The sequence below is a fragment of the Quercus suber genome, unplaced genomic scaffold (assembly GCF_002906115.3).
Source record: "Quercus suber isolate HL8 unplaced genomic scaffold, Cork oak 2.0 scaffold_503, whole genome shotgun sequence".
NCBI classification, from domain to species: domain Eukaryota; kingdom Viridiplantae; phylum Streptophyta; class Magnoliopsida; order Fagales; family Fagaceae; genus Quercus; species Quercus suber.
The window spans coordinates 318,486-339,935 of NW_027069952.1; the positions used below are offsets into that span (position 1 = coordinate 318,486).

The window sequence follows — 21,450 nt, forward strand, 5'->3', positions numbered from 1 at the left end:
ATGAAATTCTAGATCTGAGTTCAATCAGGTTTTTCTCATGATGTAGGATCATCTTAATTGATTGAATGCTTGGTTTCTATTGTTCATTTTAAATTGGATATCACTTGTGGTTTGATTCTAATAAATACAATTGATGATTTGGTTCAAAACTTTTAAGTGAAAAAGAGCGTGCTTTAGATTTTTGAAAGGGTTTCAAAGATGATATATGTCGTGCTAATAAGGTTGATTTCTAGATTATCATGTAGGAATTTAGAAAAAAAAATAAAAAAATAAAAAAATAAAACAACAACAACAACAATGATCATGAATGTATGTTGTAAATTAATATGGTGACTAACTGTGATCAACCTATTTTGATTCGACCAATTCTTTCAATTTGGGCCATCATTGATCCTCTCTTTCTCTCTCTAGCCAGATCTCCATGGTTAAGCTTGTTGATGCCCATTTTGACAATGAGGCTCAATAGCAGGAAGAAGCCCAACGATATAGGAGAAAAAGAGTTAATAAACTGAGAAGAAATCCATTAAACCCTAGTGGTAAGAATAATGGACCATGGGCCTAAAAATAGCAAAAAGGCCTCAAAGAAAGCAAACAGACCCAAAGGTGCCTAGAGAAAGAAGTAGTAAACTCATGGACATTATGAGAAATAGAAAACAAGCAAGGATGGGCCAAAGAGGCCTAAAGTAATGAATTAAGTGAGTAAGGGGTTGGTGGAAAAGCTCATAAACCCTAAAAGTAAAGGATATGGTAATTTGGGCTGGGGAAGCCTAAAAGACTTAGCAAAAACCCATGGGAATGAAGAATTGGAATGGGTCGAGGATACCCAAGGAAACGGGCCAAGGAAGTCCGGAAGCGATGAAACGGGCGAAAGAAGCCCAGAACAGCATGAATACTAGCCCAATGATAATACTGGGCTACTGGAATTAAGTAAGGGGAAAACATACAGCAGACCCAAAAAAGGCCCAGCAAGCACAAGTCAAATAATAACATGCAAGAATAACATAATGGCATAATAGACTGGCAAAAGGGGTAAAGAATGGATTAGAAAAGGAAAAGCCCACAATCAAGCAAGGCCCAGCCAAAGAGGGAAGTAAGACATAAAGAACGAAAGCTCAGAGGCTTATTCACGCACAAGAGGTCAAGAATGAGCAACAGAATGTGTAGACGAGCCTTCAGGTCATAGCAAACGCATGAACAGCATAAAAGCTATGGACACACATGAAGTGGAGCACGCACAAGGCTCAGGCACCACTAACTTGTATCCAGCCAATATAGGAGTGTTGGGCCATAGGTTCAGTAAGAGAGGGTATGGTTTGGCAGTAGGGAGAAAGGGAGAGTCTATTTTGGGGTTCCAGCTTAAACTCTTTTAGGGAAAATGTTCTGCTGGGATGACATACTACCTAAAAGAGGGAAAGATGAGTTGGAATTACTAGGTGCATGCCATGAGGGATAATGAGAGAAAATACCCACCCTTATTCAGATAGGAATGCCACAGTGAGCAAGCAAACAAAATAAAACTCTTTGTCTGGGAATGGAATGTGGCATGACTAGCACAGGTAAATGGTGGTGATTGGGGAGCTGACAGACTAGTGGGTGGTCTAGGAAGGACACCCACACCAAGACAAAAGTGGTTAAGGAGTAAAATAATAAAAAATCAGTCACGGTAGGTAGTATAAAAAGGGCTTAGCCGTGCACAGTAAAGGGTGACAGAACAACACCATGGAGAACAATAGAACAAGAAAGTAAAAATAGAGCAAAAAACTTAGAAAGGAAAAAGAGTTAGAGAGAAAAATAGAGAGTAGGCAAGAGTGTGATAGTAAACATGCACCAACAGGCTAATCCCTTCTCTCCCTCTAAAAGCCTACCCTCTAGTAAGGATTAAGAAATTTGAAGAAAAGCCATTTAGACCCGTTCTCTCAAAGTGGGTAATTTCTGTGGCAGAATCTTCCTGTGAGATTGCCCACATTGAAGAGTGGTTCCCTTCCTGGACTTAACTTCGTAGGGAAATCAAGCATGACAGACTAACCATTCTTCCTTTCATTTTATTGATTAAGCATCGGTTTTATTTCTATTTCTTTATTATTGCCATCTTATTTATAGTGCATTTATATTGATGATCTTCAAGCTGCAGTTGCGAAAAAGGCCCACCACAAAGCTTGAACCTCCATGACTGATCATCTTCAAGCTCTACTTTCCACAACTTTTCACCAATCACTATTAGCGACAAGCATTACTACTATAGCCCTCTGTTCACTAAATTTGGTGTTCTCACAGTCATGGTTCTCACCTTTATTTGATTTGCTCCCCAGATTTGGTGGATTTGGAATTTTGTTAATGGCAAATGCATATTTGAATCATTTCGAAGGGAGGTGCTACTGGGCATGCTTTGTGAATGAAATTGAAACATATTTGCTTTACACATTTTGATGGGCTCGGTGTGAAGTGATTTTTGTTGTAAACAAAATTGAGACATATTTGCTTAACACATTTTGATGGGCTCGGTGTGATATGATTTTTGTCTAAATTAAATCAACAACCACACTAGTCGATATGTGGTTCTCCCAAAAAAAAAAAAAATTGATCTTTGACTCGTACGTCATCATCAACAACCAAGAGCGTGCGAGTGATCAATTCGACTTCAATCAATATCTTCAGTTCCAATTGGAACCTAAACACCCCTAGGCACTACATAAATTTTTTTTTTTTTCAATTTAGACAAAATTTAGCTCTAAACATGCTCGGAAACTTGAATCCAACCATCAATAAAAATATGACATTAGTCCTTGTTATGTGCAATGCATATGACTCGCTTAACCCAACCAACCAAGTGAGTCATGCACATTGCACATGACAAAACACATATCATCTTCTTATTTGGTACTTAGAGCCAAACCTTTTCCTTCCAATCATATTTCCCCTTCAACATTTAGCAAATGTTAAACTGAGTAATATTTAAGTAAACAGTATATTATATAAAAGCAATCTTTGGAATTAAGAAAGTGAAATTATAGATATTAAGTATGACTCCCCAATTTCACTTCTGGCCATTTTTTCCAACCTGTTAGAAGGAAGGCAGAAAAAAAAAAATATGAGAGAGAGAGAGAGAGAGATGCGCAAAGGAGCAGGAGAAGATCACTGTAGTGAGGTGCCATACATCTATTTATTTTCCAGTGAAAAAAAAAAAAAGGGGTGAAGACAATCAAAAAGCATAATTAGTAAATAGCCTTGTAGCTCAATAGTGTCCCGAAGCCACACATTCATTTATTTCCAAGTGAATCGAGGAAAAAAAATCAACACAACCATAAAATACCAAGGGTCCAAAAAGTATGATTATATTGTCAGCCCTAGTTCGCATATCTTAAAAAATTGAGGGCACAATCGTAGTGGCTTGAGGTTAAAAATGGCATTCACGCTAGTAGATATAGGTTTGTGGATCCAAATCAATTGATATAACATATGACATTGTTTTGTGCATTCATCATCTATACTAACACTGCCATATTCTGTAACCAAAAAGTCACTGTTACATCATGACGTGTGATGTGATGAGACATTTATTGAGACAAAAACCAACTTAACTTAGCTTTCTGAATTCTGTACGCAAATTTGCTTTTAGCGAAATACCAAACTATGGCCTATGACCATGAGAATTCCTCTTTCAATTGCATATTAGCATTCTTTTTCCTTTCTTCTAATCTTATTAGTATCTTTACAAATTAGTCTTTGGCTTGCTACCAGCAGAAACACGCCTCGTCACTGACCGCATTGTCACAAATTCCTCTGCTGCAGAAGGATGAATTCCCACCTGTAGAAAAAAGTCAAACTTTATGAGTTACAAGGAGCCATACATTATGAAGAGAGAAAATAAAAATAAGAACCTACATGAAGTCAGGGAATTGAACTCTCAAGAAATACGCGCGCACGCCGCGGGGGGGGGTGTGGGCACGGTGTGTGTTTGGGAGACACAAATTTTATGCCTCCTCGTGGAATAAAAAATATGATCAGAAAAGTCTATCATAAAAAGTGCAAAGATTAGTTCTGGTCAGCACTTCCAGATTATTAAGGAGTGCAGATTGGTCTACCTAGTTATTACTTGTTGTATGAGAGAACAGATGCTCAATCATATCTTCAATTTTTCCATATCTACCATTTATTGACAGCACACAGATTCAACATGCAGCACAAAATTATGAGCAATGGAGTTCCTTTGCTCGAATTTGGAAAAAAGTTCTTGACTGAGAGTAGTACAATATAGTAGGGTAATAGAAAGAAGAGCCACAATGAGGCCACCACCATAGAGCTATTTCAGATTTCAGGTTTCTCCCTTATTGTCACTTTGTTACATTTTAAGTGGTAGGTTGAATGGCATGCAATGTTGATAACACCCCCTTGTCAATGTTGATAACACCCCCCTTATATTACCAGTTCCTCTGGCCAAAAAGGACTAGGGGGTGTAAAGAAAAAAGTTTCAGCTTACCGTGCTGTCAAATTGTGCCTTGGTTGCTCCACACTTCAGGGCAACAGCAATGCCCTGTGAAGGAAATCACAAAGAATATCAGGAATTAAAAGCACAAGCAAAAAAATAGACAATGAAATAAGAGAAAAAGGGAGATTTTGCAGTAACTGCTATGTGCAACTTATTACTTAAGTCCAGGATCTATAGCCGACCCCAAGATTTTGGGACTAAGGCTTTGTTGTTAAAATTATTTTGGACAATTCAAGGACTGGACATTTCTAGAAATTTCTAGGTGTTCATTTTTTAGAGCTCAGTACAAATTCAAGAATTGTACTATGCCATCCGAGGGTAAAAAAAAGGCACCAGAATTGTGTCTAGCATAGCTTTAGACAAAAGCAGCAACATCATAGTTCATAAACGTTTTAAAATTTCAAGAAACATTGTCACTTACAACTATTATTGTTAATGATGACTACAGTTTTACATACGACTTTTGCTCCATTCTTTACACCATGTGCCTTCAGTGCCAGGTAAATCTACTTGGCCGAACTTTTTTATAGATGAATTCTATATATCTTATAATCAGCTGAATTCTATTTCCACAGTATCCTCAATATCATTTTTGATTTGATGTACTAAAAATCCAATTAGTAAGAACAAGAATAGGAATGGCCACTCAATGTGAATGTACAATTGTACATATCATGCAAGTTACCTATCGTATAAAGTAGATAAATAAAATTGACAAACATAGGAACTACTCACTGAAATGGAATAGCTAACAAAGAATACCTGTATAATTTCAGGTGCATCTGGCCCACACATGGATGCTCCAAGAACTTTATCTGTCTCAGCATCAACAACAAGCTTCATAATTGTCTTTTCTTGTCGTCTGGAACAGAAAAGAGAATAAAACATGGTGAGTAGATTTATATGAGATGAATCTTCAAACACAAATGCCATCAGAGATACAAATTTTGCAAATATTAGATGTTATTGTGACAATGACAGGCCAAAGGTACAAGCTAAAAATTAATTAAAAGAAACAATTTAATGTCCAGATTATCCAGAATATATTTAGAATTCAATGAAGATGCTGAAAGATTTTAGTATACACAGATAAGTCCATAACAGTTAACCAGTAATACTTATCCAAATTTCTATACATATAAAATCAACAATATGTCTTCCATTATAGATCTTACGAAATGACACCATCTTTGCTGATGAATATAGCTACCCCCCATATCCTTGATAAGTACATACTCATAGTAAGGAAAATTGATCTTACTTATTTAGCTGAAGAATAGGCAGGGTAAGAATTAGTAGTAGAGGCAAGATAATAGATAACAAAGTTCAGGTGCTCTAATTCTATGACACATAAGATTCTTTTAGTTTCCAAAGATGAAAGGGTAATCTGCTTCTTTGTTAGATTGTAAACTTATGTGGTAAAGACAGACTCCAAATCATGATACATACCCAGAGATAGTGTTCTTCATTGGATTGAAGGTTGATGTGAAAACCAAGACATCACCATGTGCTTCCTCAATTGCCTGCTCTTCACTGAGGCCCACTGCAGAAAGAGGTGGTATGCTGCAAATTGGCAAGAAAATTGCAAATTTAACATTTATAAAGAAAATCCAAATAGCTAATAAGATATTTTACTTCAGTTCCATATGTTCAATAAAACTATAAACAACAAAATGGTAAAAGCATTAAAATAGTAGTGCTCACAATGTCACTGTTTACATGCTATGTATCAAATATGAGCATTAATGTTCATACAGAACAAGGTACTCAACACAGGCAAACTCTAGACAACAGAATTGCAATTCAATTAATGTTTATAGAACAAGGAACCAATTTAAAATTAGATGAATAACAACAAATTGCAGATAAAAAATTGTACAATAGGGAGGAAAAAAAATGTTACTATTGAAGCAGAGAGATTGAATCCACCCAATTAAGCTAGGCTCTGCTGAGAATAATTGCTAAACTACTCTTGTTTTTCAAACCCTAATCTGTCCTCTATAAGATATTATGGTGCCACTATAAGCAAAACTCCATTGTAATTCACTTTTAACAAGTAACATATGCAAGATATTTCTGGTGTTTCAAGGAGAGGGAGACCCAAAAAAACAACCCTTCCTAAATTTCCTCCTAAGATATTATAGTGCCACTATGAGCAAATCCCTTATAACCCAATTTTAACAAGTGACATATGCCAGATATATCCAGTGATTCAAGGAGAGTGAGACCAAAAACCAACCCTATATAAACTAAACTGTGCATGGTTAGCACACCATTGAGAGAGAAAAAGTAGATGCTAAAGCAGAAAAACTCAGAACTTTGTCTAATGTGACATGCCACTCATGGAGCAAACTCTTTCTGGCAAGGAAACAACCAGTGAGGATGATAAATGAGAACAATTTTTCAAGAACCTATGAACAACAATTTCCTTTTTTAATTAGTAATAGACTCTTTCAATAATAATAACCCATTTTAAATTTATTTAACAAGCATCAGAAGATTCATGACACCTGAACACAGCGCAGGCAACATCTTTGTGGTCCGGTTTGCAAGGTTGCCCACCAAAAACAGTTTTCTGTAGACGGAACAAAATAAATGAATACATTGAACAACACTGAAATCAATATTGGAAGAACAAAAGCATAGAAAACTGAATAAAGTAAAATAAAAAAGATCTAAATGGAACACATACAGCAAAGCATGTTCCCTCCATTAAGGCCACAGGGGTAAGATTTAGTCGATTTGTAACATCACCCACAGCCCATATGCTAGGTATATTGGTACATGAGTACTCATCTACCTGCAAGAGAAATGGAGGCAAAGACCTTGACGGTATGAGTGCTTCTCATAGCGTACACGATCTTTTTATATAAATACTGAAAGCAATTTTGCCATGCCATCACTAGACAGTCCATTGTAATATAGCAATAGAACAACAACGAAACAGATCGATGAGGTTAAGGTAACATACCAATAAGTAACATATCAACTTTTATATGGTTTCAAACGCTATCATACTTTTTTCATTTACACCAAAAAATAGATTAGTGCTGAACCCCACTAGCCCCATCAGTTGGTTTGGATAACACCCCAACTGGTGCCAACTCCTAACATAACCTACCTTTCTATGTATATGCCATAAATGAATTATAATATAAACCATCTCTTTTTATATATGTATTAATATTTTGCAAACCATAACATAGTCAAAGAGGGTGTTACATGCCTTAGCACAAATAAATGAAGATTAAGATGTGTCTGGAATGGAAAATCCAGCACATAACTAATGCCAAAAATCAACCCAATGGATCCCCAGTCAAAGTAGAAACACATTACAATATTCAATGATTATAAGGAGCAGCATATAAGAAAGCTAGTGACCTTCACAGCTCCCGTCTGATCAAGTTCCACACCTACAGCTTCCAAATTCAAACGCTTTGTATTAGCAGATCGACCTGTAAAAAAAGAGCAGTCACTCAAGAATTCTGTAAGGGGAAAAAAAATGTTGCAGAATTAAACCACAATACCACATCAAAATTTTATGCAACTTTAAAATCTATAAAGCAAGTAAAATATATATATATATATATAAAGTAATATGATTAGAATGCTGGCATAATCCAAGTTTACTGACAATTAATTGTTAAACCCTTACAAATTATAATACGGTAAGTCAACCAATCATGACCGTTTCAACCAGTTAGCTTATTGGCAGATACAAGTGATCTCTCAAAACTCCTGCATTATTTTGACAGACTCTAGGACAATTAGTTTACTTAAATTCCTAGTATACACATTTGTGCCTTCCATTTGCAGAAAGCTGCAGAATCTTTGTAGGATCAGGAAACGTTTCCCACCAGAGGATTTGAAGACCAGCTGCATGGATTCAACTCATTTTGGCAACCAAAATGCAAAATTATTTTTGAAAGAGTTCTGAGAAATAATAATTTCTCGTGTGCAGAAAAGGGATTCAAAAGTAAGTAAATTTAAAACATCAACATATAATATTTTGATTTTTTTTTAAAAGAACAAGGATAATTCATATTATACGCTTAATAGCAAGCCATAAACTTGAACTTGGTATTAAATATCACATACAACTTGCACATTTGCGCCAATTATTAATTATAGTTAAAAAGCCAAAGCTTGCTTCAGACAACAAATGACAGTCCATGACACCAGGATACCACCAAAGGAATTTCAATAAAGAAAAACAATGATAATTAGAAACTCAAACTCAGTGCAATCAATGTGCCTTTAATCTTTGATGCAAGATTATATATAGTAACCAAAGGCATCATAGCTCCCTAACTTGAAGTTCCTTGTAATTTTAAAAGGCTTTGTAATTACCAGTGGCAAACAGTACAACATCTGCAATCAACTCTTCACCATGATCTGTGATAACTTTTATGCCATCCTCTGTTTTAATCAACTGAAATTACAGAAATCATTATTAGCACAAGTATATATGCAAACGCACATGTCAGATATGTTGCACCAGTATGGATCCATGTAATCCTTACAGAAGTAATATTACCTCTGACAAATTTGCCCTTGGGTGCAAATTAATTCCCCTGCTTTCAAGATTTCTTGCAACCACTGCTCTCATTTCATCATCAAAGCCTCTGCCAAAGAATTCAGAAACAGTTGCATTGGAATCAGTATGGCAGTAGCGAGAAAGACAGTGACCATAAAGTTGTCACCAGTTCACGGACCCCCCCCCCTCCCAGCAGAGGCAAGCCTCGGGTCCAAAAAGAGGGCGCAAAGCCCCCGCTTCTGATTCACGGAATAAGTAAAATAACCATGGTTTTAAAAACCTGACCGGACCGGCCGGTCCGACCAGGAACCGGCCACCCATCTGGTCCAAGAAAAACCCCAAAACCGGTGAAAACCGGGAACCGGAGGCAAAAATGGTTTTGCCCTCGGTCCAGTTTTTAAAACCATGAAAATAACGATAAAAATAGTAGTATTCCACTTTCGCCTTTCAGCTCCCACTTATCCTACACTTCTTGGACAAAGCTCCTGCTTATATATATGTGTGTGTGTGTGTGTGTGTGTTCATGATTACAGTTTCTTATTACAAAGTACAAGAAATTCAGGGCCTAGGGAATCATAGTTGCACAAAGTCTAAATTGAAAAGGCAAGAATCAAATCATCATTTACAACCTTAAAGGAAGTTCCTTTCTGAAAAATAGATCCACGGTCACACCCATCCCATTCCATATTGAAGCGAATTCAACAGCAATGTACCTGATGAAATGATAGGATGATCATTTGAGACTATTGAGCATGTTATGCAGCTGAAAAGTATTACACAACACAGATAAAAGAGACAGACACACCCTCCCCCAAGTATCACAGCACGCTTAGGTAACTCCTCCAAACTCAATGCCTCATCAGAGGTTATAGCCAACTCCTACAAAATAAAAAGGGGAAAGAAAGGTGAAAAAAAAGGAAAGAAGAAAATGTGTAAGCAAGAGTAATATCACATCTCACAGATTACATCAACTAAAGCAGTGAGTGTCAAGTAGTTTATCAATTAAGTTATTAATTATGTAAAGCAACAATTGCAATTGAAGGTCGCCAAGCACCTCAAGGATCAACTTTATAAATCCAACTGGTAGAACTAGAGTACAAACTCAGGAATCCAGGAAAAGGTAAATAAACAACATAATCCAGCAAAAACCATAAACTGCACAAGTAAATCACGAAACTAATACTTCAAGCAAAAATCAAGAAATTGAAAATATCAGTCCAAGAGAACCTTTTGCACTTCTATGTGATCAGTATCATTTGGACTTGCGATCACATAATGCATTCAACGAAGCATATTATATAACACCTACAAGGTGAGTAGCAGAAAACTTAAAAAAGGTCTTAATATGGACACAGCTACAGCTCTGACACACCAAATGGCACTTGGCATAAGATACATGATGAATTGGCACACGCCAAAGTCCATACATGCCCCAAAGATGCAGAGCATTATTCAATAAATGATTACTACTTATAGAATTGGGCCTAATATTCCAATTTCATCAAAATTAAGTTCTAAAAAAGTAATAAACTAAACTAACAAATTTAAACTAAATTTCAAAATCTTAAATAACTCAAACTAAAAATTTTAAATGAATATTTTTCTTTAAATTATTAATTGCATAGTTTGGTCGGATTGTTCGGTTGAAAATTTTGTCAACACAAACCCGACCCAATCCAACTTTCAAAATCAATTTAGAAATCAACACAACCCATGAATCCACAAAAAACCAACCCAATGCATCGAGTTAGGTCAGGTTGGGTTGGTGGGTGTGGGGTTAAATGCACACCCCAAGAAACTGTAGGTTTCTTCCCTAGTACAAACTGTGGGATAGAAATTATAGGTTTGTACCCTAGTACACTCCCTGTATAGATGGAGAACATACTCACTTTCATTTCAATAAACTTATATATATATATATAGAAACTGTAGGTTTGTTTGAATGATTAGGATTACCAAAACAGAGAAGCAGAGTACAGTACATGGAGGGTAAGTTTAGTAAAAGGAAAAATAAAGATGAAAGATTTGTAAAACTTGAGGGTCAAGAGTTACAAAATAGTGAGGGATTTTAGTATCTTGGATTAAGAATTAAGATATCGAAGATGATGAAAATCATAGAATAATAGTAGGGGTGGCAAAATCTGACATGACCCGCAACCTGACACGACTAACCCGTTTATAAACAGGTCATGGGTTGAAACTAAATAGGTTCGGGTCATATTCGGATCAACACGGCTGACCTGTTTAATAAACAGATCGTGTTCGTGTTCAACATGTGAACCTGTCTGACTTGTTTAGCTTATAAATGTATTAGCTTTTGTTATTATTATTATTTTGTTATTATTGCTTAATTTTTTGTTGTAATTATATGTTTATTACTATATTTATAGTTGTAACTATATTTCAATTTTAGATATATGAGAATTGATAATCGGTTATTCAGGTTAGTTATGACCTAATCAAACAGGTTATTAAATGAGTCATTTGTATTGACCTTTACATGACTTGTTATTTAAACGAGTTAAACATGTCGTGTCGAGTTGAGCTGTTTAATAAACAGGTCATGTTAAGGTTGAGGATTTTTGACACGTTTGCTAAACAGGTCAGGTTTGGGTCAACCCCTATAGCCGAATGCTCATGGCTTGACATGACACAAACCCAACCTGCAAACACGAATTGCCACCCCTAAATAATAGTATGTTGGATGAAATGGAGAAGTGCATCACGAATATTGTGTATGATTGTAGGATACAATTAAGTTGAAGGGACTAAAAGTTGGGCTTAGGGCTGTCCATCAACCTGTCAGACCCGACCCACCCATATGACCCGATCCGACCCGAAGACCCACGGGCAGATCTGAACGCCCAAACAGGTCGGGTGCAGGTCTGTTTATTTTAAAAATCGGTTTTCCGGGTCAGTCCAGGTCCCTTAACTTCTAAGGAAAACACATGGGTTTCTTCTACACTCAACCATTTCAGAAAGTTCTCTCTCTCTCTCTCACCCTAGGCCCCTTACTGCCGACATCGCCTAGTTGGCTGGCCCTATTGCCACCGTTGCACTCGCCGTCTTGGGTTGGGTCTCAAACTCCTCACTCTTGATGAATCCCTCCTCTTATCTACATGAAATCTCCTTTGAGAATTTGATCTTGTGCAATCTGATGGTGGATTAGTAAAAAAAAGTGTTTTTATTTTTATTTTTTATTTTTTAAATTGTACTGATATTGTGATGGATGTGATGATGGTGGGGGAGGGAGTGGTGGTGGTGGTGTGGGTTTAGTCTTATCTCTCTTTTTCGTTTTAGTCTCATGGATCTGGTGTTTTTGGTCTTGGTTTGTGTTATTTGGATTTGGATTTCTTTGTTCTTTGGGTTTTGATTTTGATTTCTATCTTGTTGTGCTTTAGACCCAAAATCACCTAACAGCTCCAACCTGCTCAACCAATGACCTGTGCCACCGGGTCCGACCCAAACATTCGGTCAACCGCGGGTCCATTTTCCACCAATTCAATCGGGTCGGTTAAGGGTCAACCCGAAACCCAATCTGACCCAACCCATGGACAGCCCTAGTTAGGCTATTAAGAAGTAAGATGTTAACAAAATGAATTTAGTTGAAATGAGAATGTTAAAATAGATACGTGGGAATACAAGTAAAGAGAAGATACAATTCCAAGAAATATTTTTAAAGATAGAAATTGGGCTTGACAAAATAGCCCCAACCCAACGACTAAACCCATCCAAACCTGATCTCTACGAGTTGGGTTGGGTTGGGCTGGATTGGAAATTTCTCAACTTAATGAGGTAGGTTGGGTTGACAAAAACCCCAAACTCAACACATGCACACCCCTAATAGTTTCTATCCTCAGTTTACTTGCTCAATACACTCCAATTCCTTACATTAGAGAGTTTTCAAAATAACTAACATAGGAAAAATTGGAGAATTTGTCTACTTGTGCACATGAGCAGTAACAATGAATAGCACCTATGAACAAAACTGCACAAAAGAAAATAATAGAGAAGAGGAGCAGAGGAAAAAGAACACAAAGGTCAACATGCCTTAATACACAAAGCACTCAATATTTTATTGGTAATCTCTATCTTGTTTGAGTACAATAACAACTTGTATAAGACCTAAGGCTTAACTTCTCCGAATAGAACTAGGACTCTGAGTTTGACTTGCAAACCAAACCTAATTGAACCAAAGCTCATACATAAAAGACCCATAAACTAAATAAGACTTGATAATATAAGCAAAACCCAAGGCCCACAACTATGGCCCATGCCCAACAATCGCAAAATTACTAAAATTCCCTTTGACTTTAGAATAACCAAATAAAATATAAAAACCTAATTAACTATCATGGACTGTTATTTTGGGCTTTGCTTCAACCATAAGTTTCCAAAGAGGTTATTGCTTCTCAAACCATGCTATGGTTATGCCATCAATAACTCTTCCTTTTCTATAATCTCATCTCCCTTTACTAACACTAACGTAGGACAAGGGGGAACAAGGTAATCTGATTTAGAACATTAGGGACAGATCTGGTATAGCTTGGCTTTTGAAGAGCTAGAAAATAATTAGGATTATAGGGTGTCCAAAGGGACAAGGATTAAAAGGGTTTTAGGAATGAAATCAAAAGGTGAAATTCAAGATTTGGGTTGCTGTAAACAGTGATGTGAACAGTAACCATGAATAGTAAAATTAAAGAAAATAGATAAATTCTAGGAATCACACCTAGACTTCCTAAGCATCACACTTAGGGTTCTTTGGCATCACACCTAGGAGAAGGTTGCATCACACAAACCATAAAAGAAAGTTTCATATCTCTTAAATTCTGAAAACATTCATTATTAATCACTTCAATAGAAAGTACTACAACTCTTTCAATAGAAAACTAATACCTAATCCTAGTTGAACTAGGATTTCTTAAAACCCTAATAAGACTTGGACTTGGACTCCTTAGGCTTTTACTACTAAGCCCAACTATATAACCAAACTTAAATATAACCCAAAAGAAGATCTAATGGACTGTTGGCATAGACCATTACAGAGTATTATAAAATTACAAAATTGCTCTTGATACTTAAAATCAAATAAAATATAATAAATCCGTCTTCTCACTGCCTCATGCATCAAACACTCTCTGATCTTCATCCATAATGCACTTGACACACTTCAATTCTCTTGTTTTTATTTCCCTTGTCTTAGCAAGTTTTATAAATATTCACTCTCCATCCTTCATCACCCCATCATAAGCCTTTACCTCCCAGACAGCCTTTCTGCTCATCTTCACCTCTTTAAAATTTTCATAAGCAGAATTATCTAAACATCTAGGTAAGCTTCTATAGCACTCTTTTTGTAGAAAGTAATAAGGTTTGCAGATAAAATATAATGCATCAAATACACGGGGTATACTAGATGAACAACACAGCTAAGCTTACTTCTAAGATTACAGCGATTATAATTTAGAGAAAGGATATGTTCCTAGAGCAAACCTCCACTCAAACGATGTTCTGAAAAATTTCTGAGCTTCAATTTATCTAGATTTCTCACCTACCCATTTAGTTTCTTGTAGACAATGTTTATTCTCCTCTTAATCATTGTATCTATTATCTCCATTAATTTCCTTATTGAAGACCCTAAATTCAAAGTGTCCATACAAATTATGTTCTCCTAACCCAACTTAGGTGTAGTTATACATTTTCCACACAGGTTTAGAAAAAAGTTGGAGATTTGGAAAGGACCCTACTTGCCGAAGTGAAAACCATACATTTAATGGTAATCTACTGGAATTTCATGGTTAGAAGAAACTCATTTGGGTGCTACACTGCAGAATTTGCTAATTCAAAGTAGTGGTTCATACATGAAACAAACAAATCTTATGAAGGGGATGTTTTGCAAACTAGTTCTTAAGTTATTGAGTTTGCTATGTCTAGCTCAAAAACACCAAATAGAAACTAAAACCAGTACTTAACTTCCAAGTTGAATTAGTTTTTCTATTTTAGCATTGATTTGGAACCAATATATGGTTTGCCAAAGCTAGTTCAACTTATAAGTTAGGTAACATGTAAATAACAGCCGCTGATGTGACTTAACATTAAAAGAATTCCAAATCAAGCAGAACAGACAGGAAAAAAGTATGACCCTTAGAGGCTGATGCATCAAACTACAAACTCAGATCACATGCAACATTTTTGAAATTCACAGTTAACAGAGACTAAGTCTTTAATAACATTTTGAACAGACTAATACACAGAACATATAAAAGAATACTAAACCTATTACTCTAGCTGCACATTGTCACAAAGTGCCAATTAATGTCTACCATTGTGAATCCATTAAAATCATTGTAGAACAAAATACCTGGCCAGGAATAGCAGGACGTGTAGCTCTACTGCCAGTTGAAATCAGTATGTGCTTAGCTGTATAGCTCAATTTAGTGCCATCTAGTTGTGTCACCTCAACTTCATTAGGACCAACAATCTTTCCCTCTCCTTCATACAATTTAACCCCAGCATTATTCAATAACCGCTTGTAGATTCCATTTAATCTGACTATTTCTTCTGTCTGCAAGTTTAAAAGAGAAAAAAAAAATATATATATATATATATAATTATAATAGTATACGTGTAAAAAACCGCTTGTAGATTCCATTTAATCTGACTATTTCTTCTGTCTGCAAGTTTAAAAGAGAAAAAAAAAATATATATATATATATATAATTATAATAGTATACGTGTAAACAACAAACTGCTATTGTAATCCAAACTATCAGCAGGACTTGATATACAATTGAATCATAGGAAAGAATAATAAATGAACAGGAAATGTGTGTATAAACACTAAATTCTTCCTATTAAAAGATATGATCCTCCATCCCTGAAGAACTTCCACACATAGCTTCACAAAGGAAGAATTGTTACCAAAATATAAGCAAACCCAAGACAGGAAATCATCACAGCCACAAAACTAACCAGAACCATTAATAATAGGAAGCTGGCCGCTAATGAGCTATCCAACCTATACCTTAGCAAAATAGCTTACAAATGGAATATGCAAATTTCCAAAACCACCAGATTACAATACCCCTATTTTGTTTTTGAATAAGTAAAAAAAAAATTGGTAATAAAAATAATAGGGGATAGCCAGGTACACAGGTTGTGTACTAGGTAAACCAAGGAAATATAGCAAGCACTCATATCATACCCAGCCCAACATTATAACTGATTGGACTAGTTTGTAGCACCTTTCATATCATCCATATGCAAACCACATTCAAGAAGTTGAAGTTCTATAATACAGATTTATTTGAATCTGGGGTAAAGCTTACAACAACCATATCAGACTTCAGATTGAATATTTAAAAATACTTCTCCCTTAAACATCCATAGTCAAGTATCCCTTAAGAAACATATTTTATACATTTTCTACTAAACTGGGTTAAACAGAGGAAAAATTAAAAGAGCAGTCAAAGCAACGGGGAATCAATCAAAGTGAAAGGCATGAATCAATACAAACTAATCTTCCAATCCTTGATTTTTTTTTGGGAAGAAAACCGACAGATTTTCCCCTTCTTCATTGAGACTACAATAACAACTTCGATCTAAACAACCAAGAGGCAAGGTGGCAAACTGACAAAATCATGATCTCAACAAATGTTTAAACAAACCTAAACTTTGCTGCAGCCAGGCAATCACAAGTTAAATCATATAATCAGTCACAGAAGTATATGCCAGTTGGCAATCTTTCACTGATCCATGGCTGGTCCATCAACAGACCCAGTTTCACATTTTCAAAAGCCAACTAGTTCTTTAACTTGTCATATCAAGCTTGCCAATATAAATTTATTTGCCATACATAATAGCAAGTTCTATAACACCAAACCAAAGCTTAGCTCTCTAGCTGACTAGCAACCATCTTGACTTTTTGACTGGTTTAGTAACTGTTAGTTTCATTAGGTAAAAGAGAAACATGAAAACTGTACCAAACATAGAGCAAAAAAAATACCTTCTTATGCAAAAGCTTCTTCCAGTTGAAGTCAATTTTCTCACTCACTTCCCACCCATAATTCCTAGCGTCCTACAAAGCCAAAAGAGTGGATACAGCAAACCAATTAAGGTCAAAATATAAACAAAATAAAAATCATGATAACATTATACTAAAACAGAAAAATTGGTACATCACAAACTTGGGGATTTTTTTTCCTATAAATAGTAAACAGAGGAAGCACAATGTGCCAAACAAAAATTTTATTCCGTGGCACACTTTCTAGAAAAGCTTGGAGCCATTGTATAGCTTGATGAATCCAAGAACAAATGAAATTTTCCATTACATCCTAAAGGCACATATCACCCTTCCACTGAAGTTTCCCTATCAGAAAGGAACATCAGACAACTCCAAACCAATTCTGGAGGTTGAGAGCTGATTGTTTTATAATAACTATTAATAATAAAACAAAATTCAAGAAATTGAACTTGATCCATGTTGATAGAAAAATTGATAAGTTAATTGTCTAGATACAGTATGATGATTGCAATGAAGACAGTCAAAAGAAAATATTTCACAAACTTTTTTTTTCATTTAAAGTTTTGCCACATAAATGAGTAATCAATATAAGAACACATGATTTCAGCAGGAGCTTTCATTAATTCATTGTACTACTGATACATATTATATTCTCACCTCAATTTCACCTCTAAAAGATGCTCCATACACCAAAATCTTTTTGGGAACACAACCACGAATGACGCACCTAGAAAACCAAAAGATGAGTGTTAGAATATTAGAGTAGGTAGCTAGGAAGGACGGACATGGGTATGGGTACAAGTATGACACGACGACACAAGCAATTTCTGAAAAATTATAACATGACATAGCGGGTATGACACCTGTATAACACGGGTATAGCACCTCGAATGAAGTGTCCATACTTCCAGGGTACGTAGTCTAGTTCAAACCCTATTACCACTCTACCTCTCATTTAAAATTTACAAAATCCCACATGTTCATCAAAGGGGAGTTTGTACCCACATGTGAGGTAGAGTATTAAAATATTGGTTAAAAGATCAAAATCATCATTTCCTAACAGTTTAATCTTCCAGGAAAATTGGTAATTTATTAGGGAGAAATCATTTTCATAAGGTCTAAACATAGAAGTCACTACATTTCAACATCAAGTCTAAACATCTGACCAGCAATATTATTCAAACTTCACTATGTGTAAAAAAAATGCAGCAGAACTAGGTAGTCCAATGAGGGTTTTCTGAACATAAATTACCACTTTCAACCAAAGTTATTCCATATTTAACAAACCAATGATTCATAAGCCCTTAGAACAATATGAGTCCAGAATTGACACCTAGGATACTCAGCTGCATAACATCAACCATTTGTGTAAGATATCTGCAATTTCATATATTATTCTTTATTTTTTTTTCCTGATATTCAAGTACCACCTTTACAATTATGTTGAACATCCAAATGAACCACTCCAACTAGAAATCTTTTTAATTGGTAAGTTACACATGCGCCTTGAATCCTTGATAGGTTTCAAACCCAAGACCTTGCCCCCTACCTTGCTCTTACAAAGGGAGGTGGTGCCATTTGAGCTCAATCTCATTGGCAACTCCACCCAAAAATTCATATACAACTTAGAAAAGCTAATTTCTCATTTACTTCGACTCAAATCAATCATTATTATAAGGAAGGTGATCAATCAACAATTCATCATTATCAAATTAAAATCGGTTAGTCTTATTCAGAAAATGCAAAATAAAAAACACACAAAGCAGCTACTACCTGCAACATGTTGGACATAAAAATAGTTAAGAAACATTGTCTCATGTCCAGGTAAACCTCTCAACAGAGAATGAACTACAAGGGGGTAAACAAAATTTTCCCAACATCAACAGTCGGCAGCACCGCCTTAAAAGTCCTGATGCTAGTAATTAGAAACTAGTATCAGATTTGTACATGCCCACCTACAGAGTCTTTTTAACCTACTTCACTAAGAAAATGATAACTAAATAACATAAAAGTGCAAACAACTCACTAATGATTCCTGCATCCACTTAGTAAAATTCCTAGAACGAGTGAAAAAGTTCTTCATGATGATTGATGTGGGAAACATTAGGAAAAGGAAAACAGATAAAGTTGCTACTGCAACATGAACTGATACTATATTCCAATGTCATGCACAAAGCTATGCTTTAAGTTAAATCTCTCACCTATTGCAGACAAAAGTGAATCCATATTGTTAATAAAGATACTAGAAATTGTGTATCAACAAAGTGGTTAAAGCAAGGTAAATATCACAACTAAAATGGTAAAATTGGAACTCAGGAACTGCAGTGCATGGGTTACAAATTAAGTTGGGCAACCAATGAAAGAGCATTAAAGATTAGATTTTGTTTCAACTTACGTTCCACCAACTCCTCCAATAACTTCTGAGCTGATTGGATGAAATGGAAGCTCACAAATCCCAACCTTGCAACAGGATTACCAAAAGTTATAAGTCCTCATTTAGTTATCAAATGCTTCCATTAGAAAGGGAAATGAATGTGACAACGAAGGGAAGAGCAAAGTAGAATTCAGATACAACTAAAATTACATTCCACAAGAATTCGAGACAATCAGATCGATTAGTACCACCACAATAAGCAACAATAAGACAAACAAGTCAATCAAGAATCTTTATAAAAACAAATTATAACTGGTTCTTTTAGATCTCATAAAATAAACTAAATAACATTCAAATCTCTCCCTGCCCATTTAGTTAATGATGCTATAACATCAATGAAAAAAACAATGTCAAAAAAAAAAAAAAAAAAAAATATAATAAGACAAATTAGAATACCAAAAGCCAAGACAAAACAATAATTTTTTTTTTTTTTTTGATATGTACAAAACCATAATTATTCTTATAGCTTACTGTTCAATATCCTAGGGCTATACCTTGGCTCCATAACTAGCTGAAAATCTAGAAGCACGAACACCACCACTTCCGGCTCCAATGACAAACAAGTCAAAGTCATAGTGAGCTTCTTCCTCATTAGGTTGGCTCACCTCCCCATCAATAAGCATCTTTCTTGCCATGATTATATAACAAACTGAACTGAATCTACACCAATCACAAAATCAATGTTCAATCATTACCACATTAAACAAAAAGGCATAACACTCTGTTTTGCAGAGAAAAATCACACACGTTTTGTCGCTTTGGTTCACAAAAATCAGAAAGCACCTCAACTAGATTATATTTTGGCGTTCAACCAAAATGTTAAAGATTAAAAAATAAATAAAGAAATTCTTGAATCTCTCAAATATGCATATATCTAATAATGAATAAATTTAGCATTCAAGTGCTTTCGCTGCAATCTAAAACAAACCACTAAATTTAATACGTGATCAAATTTACCCTGTTTGGTTGCCGAGAAAACTAAAGGAAAATTAAATCACACAGCAAAATGTTAACTTATACAAATAAAACGCTATCCTACTTTTCGAATCAGAACAAAAAAATAAAATAAAATGTTTTCGACTAGATTTTATCTCCGAACTCAACCAAAAAAAGAAAGATTCAAAAATTACTTTTATATATACATATTCTCCTTCTCCACATGGAAAAATCTGCATATCTAACAATGGATAACTAAGCATTCAAGTGCTTTCACTGCGTAATCTAAAACAAACAACTAAATTTCATACTTGATTAAATTTGGCCTGTTTGGTTGCCGAGAAAACTGGATGAAAATTAAATCACATGGTAAAACTCTATCCTACTTTTCCGAATCAGAACCAAAAATAAAATCACATCAACCGAGCTCTCAGTTCAAAACGGAAAGTGTACAGTTTCCATTTTCTGAAAGGAAATTTTTTAATTTCTTTGTCATTTTCCAACACTTTCCAAGCAACCAAACGGATCAAAAATCGCGAAATCTCTCTCACCTGTGCGCGAAGTTGGAGATGGCAAAGCAATAGTTGCTCTGCTCTTAGGTTTTTATACGTACAGAGTGCTGTGCCTGTGATTAGGAAATGTAATGAAATCTCTCTATTCTCTATATATATAAAATAAATAAAGTGGGTGATTAAGAAAGCAAAGGTATGGCACTAATTGGCAATTGCTTAGTTTTTATTATTCCTTATTATTCCTTATTAGTTTTTAATAGTATGCGCTGTTTAACCCAAAAAAAAAAAAAAAATTATTATGGGGTTTGACTTTGAATGGAGCCCGGGGTTTGAAAGGAGGATGAGTCATGAGAATGCGAAGTTGGGGCTTTGATTTCGAATATTCCATACCGTCGGTCATACAGATGGCACATTCAACAAAAGCCCAATCAATCTATTACTATCATGTATTCAGCAAAAAAAAAAAAATCTATTACCATCATGCATGAAGTTTAGTTGTCTGACTCATGGTTATCTTATTATTCT

The 21,450-nt window shown here is 35.4% G+C and overlaps 1 protein-coding gene across 2 annotated transcripts; it reads right to left on the reverse strand.

Moving 5' to 3' along the window:
- Window positions 1–3,426: 3,426 nt before the first annotated feature.
- Window positions 3,427–21,101, reverse strand: LOC112040089 (glutathione reductase, chloroplastic). 2 transcript variants are annotated; one of them, XM_024072991.2, is made up of 17 exons: window positions 20,965–21,098; window positions 19,972–20,137; window positions 19,439–19,503; window positions 17,701–17,770; window positions 17,026–17,097; window positions 15,382–15,585; window positions 9,829–9,902; window positions 9,653–9,736; window positions 9,024–9,111; window positions 8,837–8,918; window positions 7,868–7,941; window positions 7,179–7,286; window positions 6,997–7,061; window positions 5,936–6,049; window positions 5,249–5,348; window positions 4,478–4,531; window positions 3,427–3,805 (listed from the first exon to the last, which is right to left on the reverse strand). In XM_024072991.2, exons 2-17 carry the CDS (start codon window positions 20,110–20,112, stop codon window positions 3,710–3,712), a joined length of 1,491 nt encoding a protein of 496 aa, XP_023928759.1. In that variant the 5' UTR covers window positions 20,113–20,137; window positions 20,965–21,098; the 3' UTR covers window positions 3,427–3,709. The 2 variants fall into 2 exon arrangements, with proteins under 2 accessions (XP_023928759.1, XP_023928760.1); XM_024072992.2 differs by lacking the exon at window positions 7,179–7,286 and having other exon boundaries at window positions 20,965–21,101.
- Between the last annotated feature and the right edge of the window lie 349 nt (window positions 21,102–21,450).

Excerpts from the sequence above, each read along its gene's own strand:
- LOC112040089 (XM_024072991.2), bottom strand. The coding sequence starts at position 20,112 with ATGGCAAGAAAGATGCTTATTGATGGGGAGGTGAGCCAACCTAATGAG. Across the intron at positions 9,903-15,381 it reads GTCCTGCTATTCCTGGCCAG|GAGTTGGCTATAACCTCTGA; the intron begins GTATTTTGTTCT and ends TTTATTTTGTAG. Across the intron at positions 7,942-8,836 it reads TGTTGTACTGTTTGCCACTG|GTCGATCTGCTAATACAAAG; the intron begins GTAATTACAAAG and ends CTTTTTTTACAG.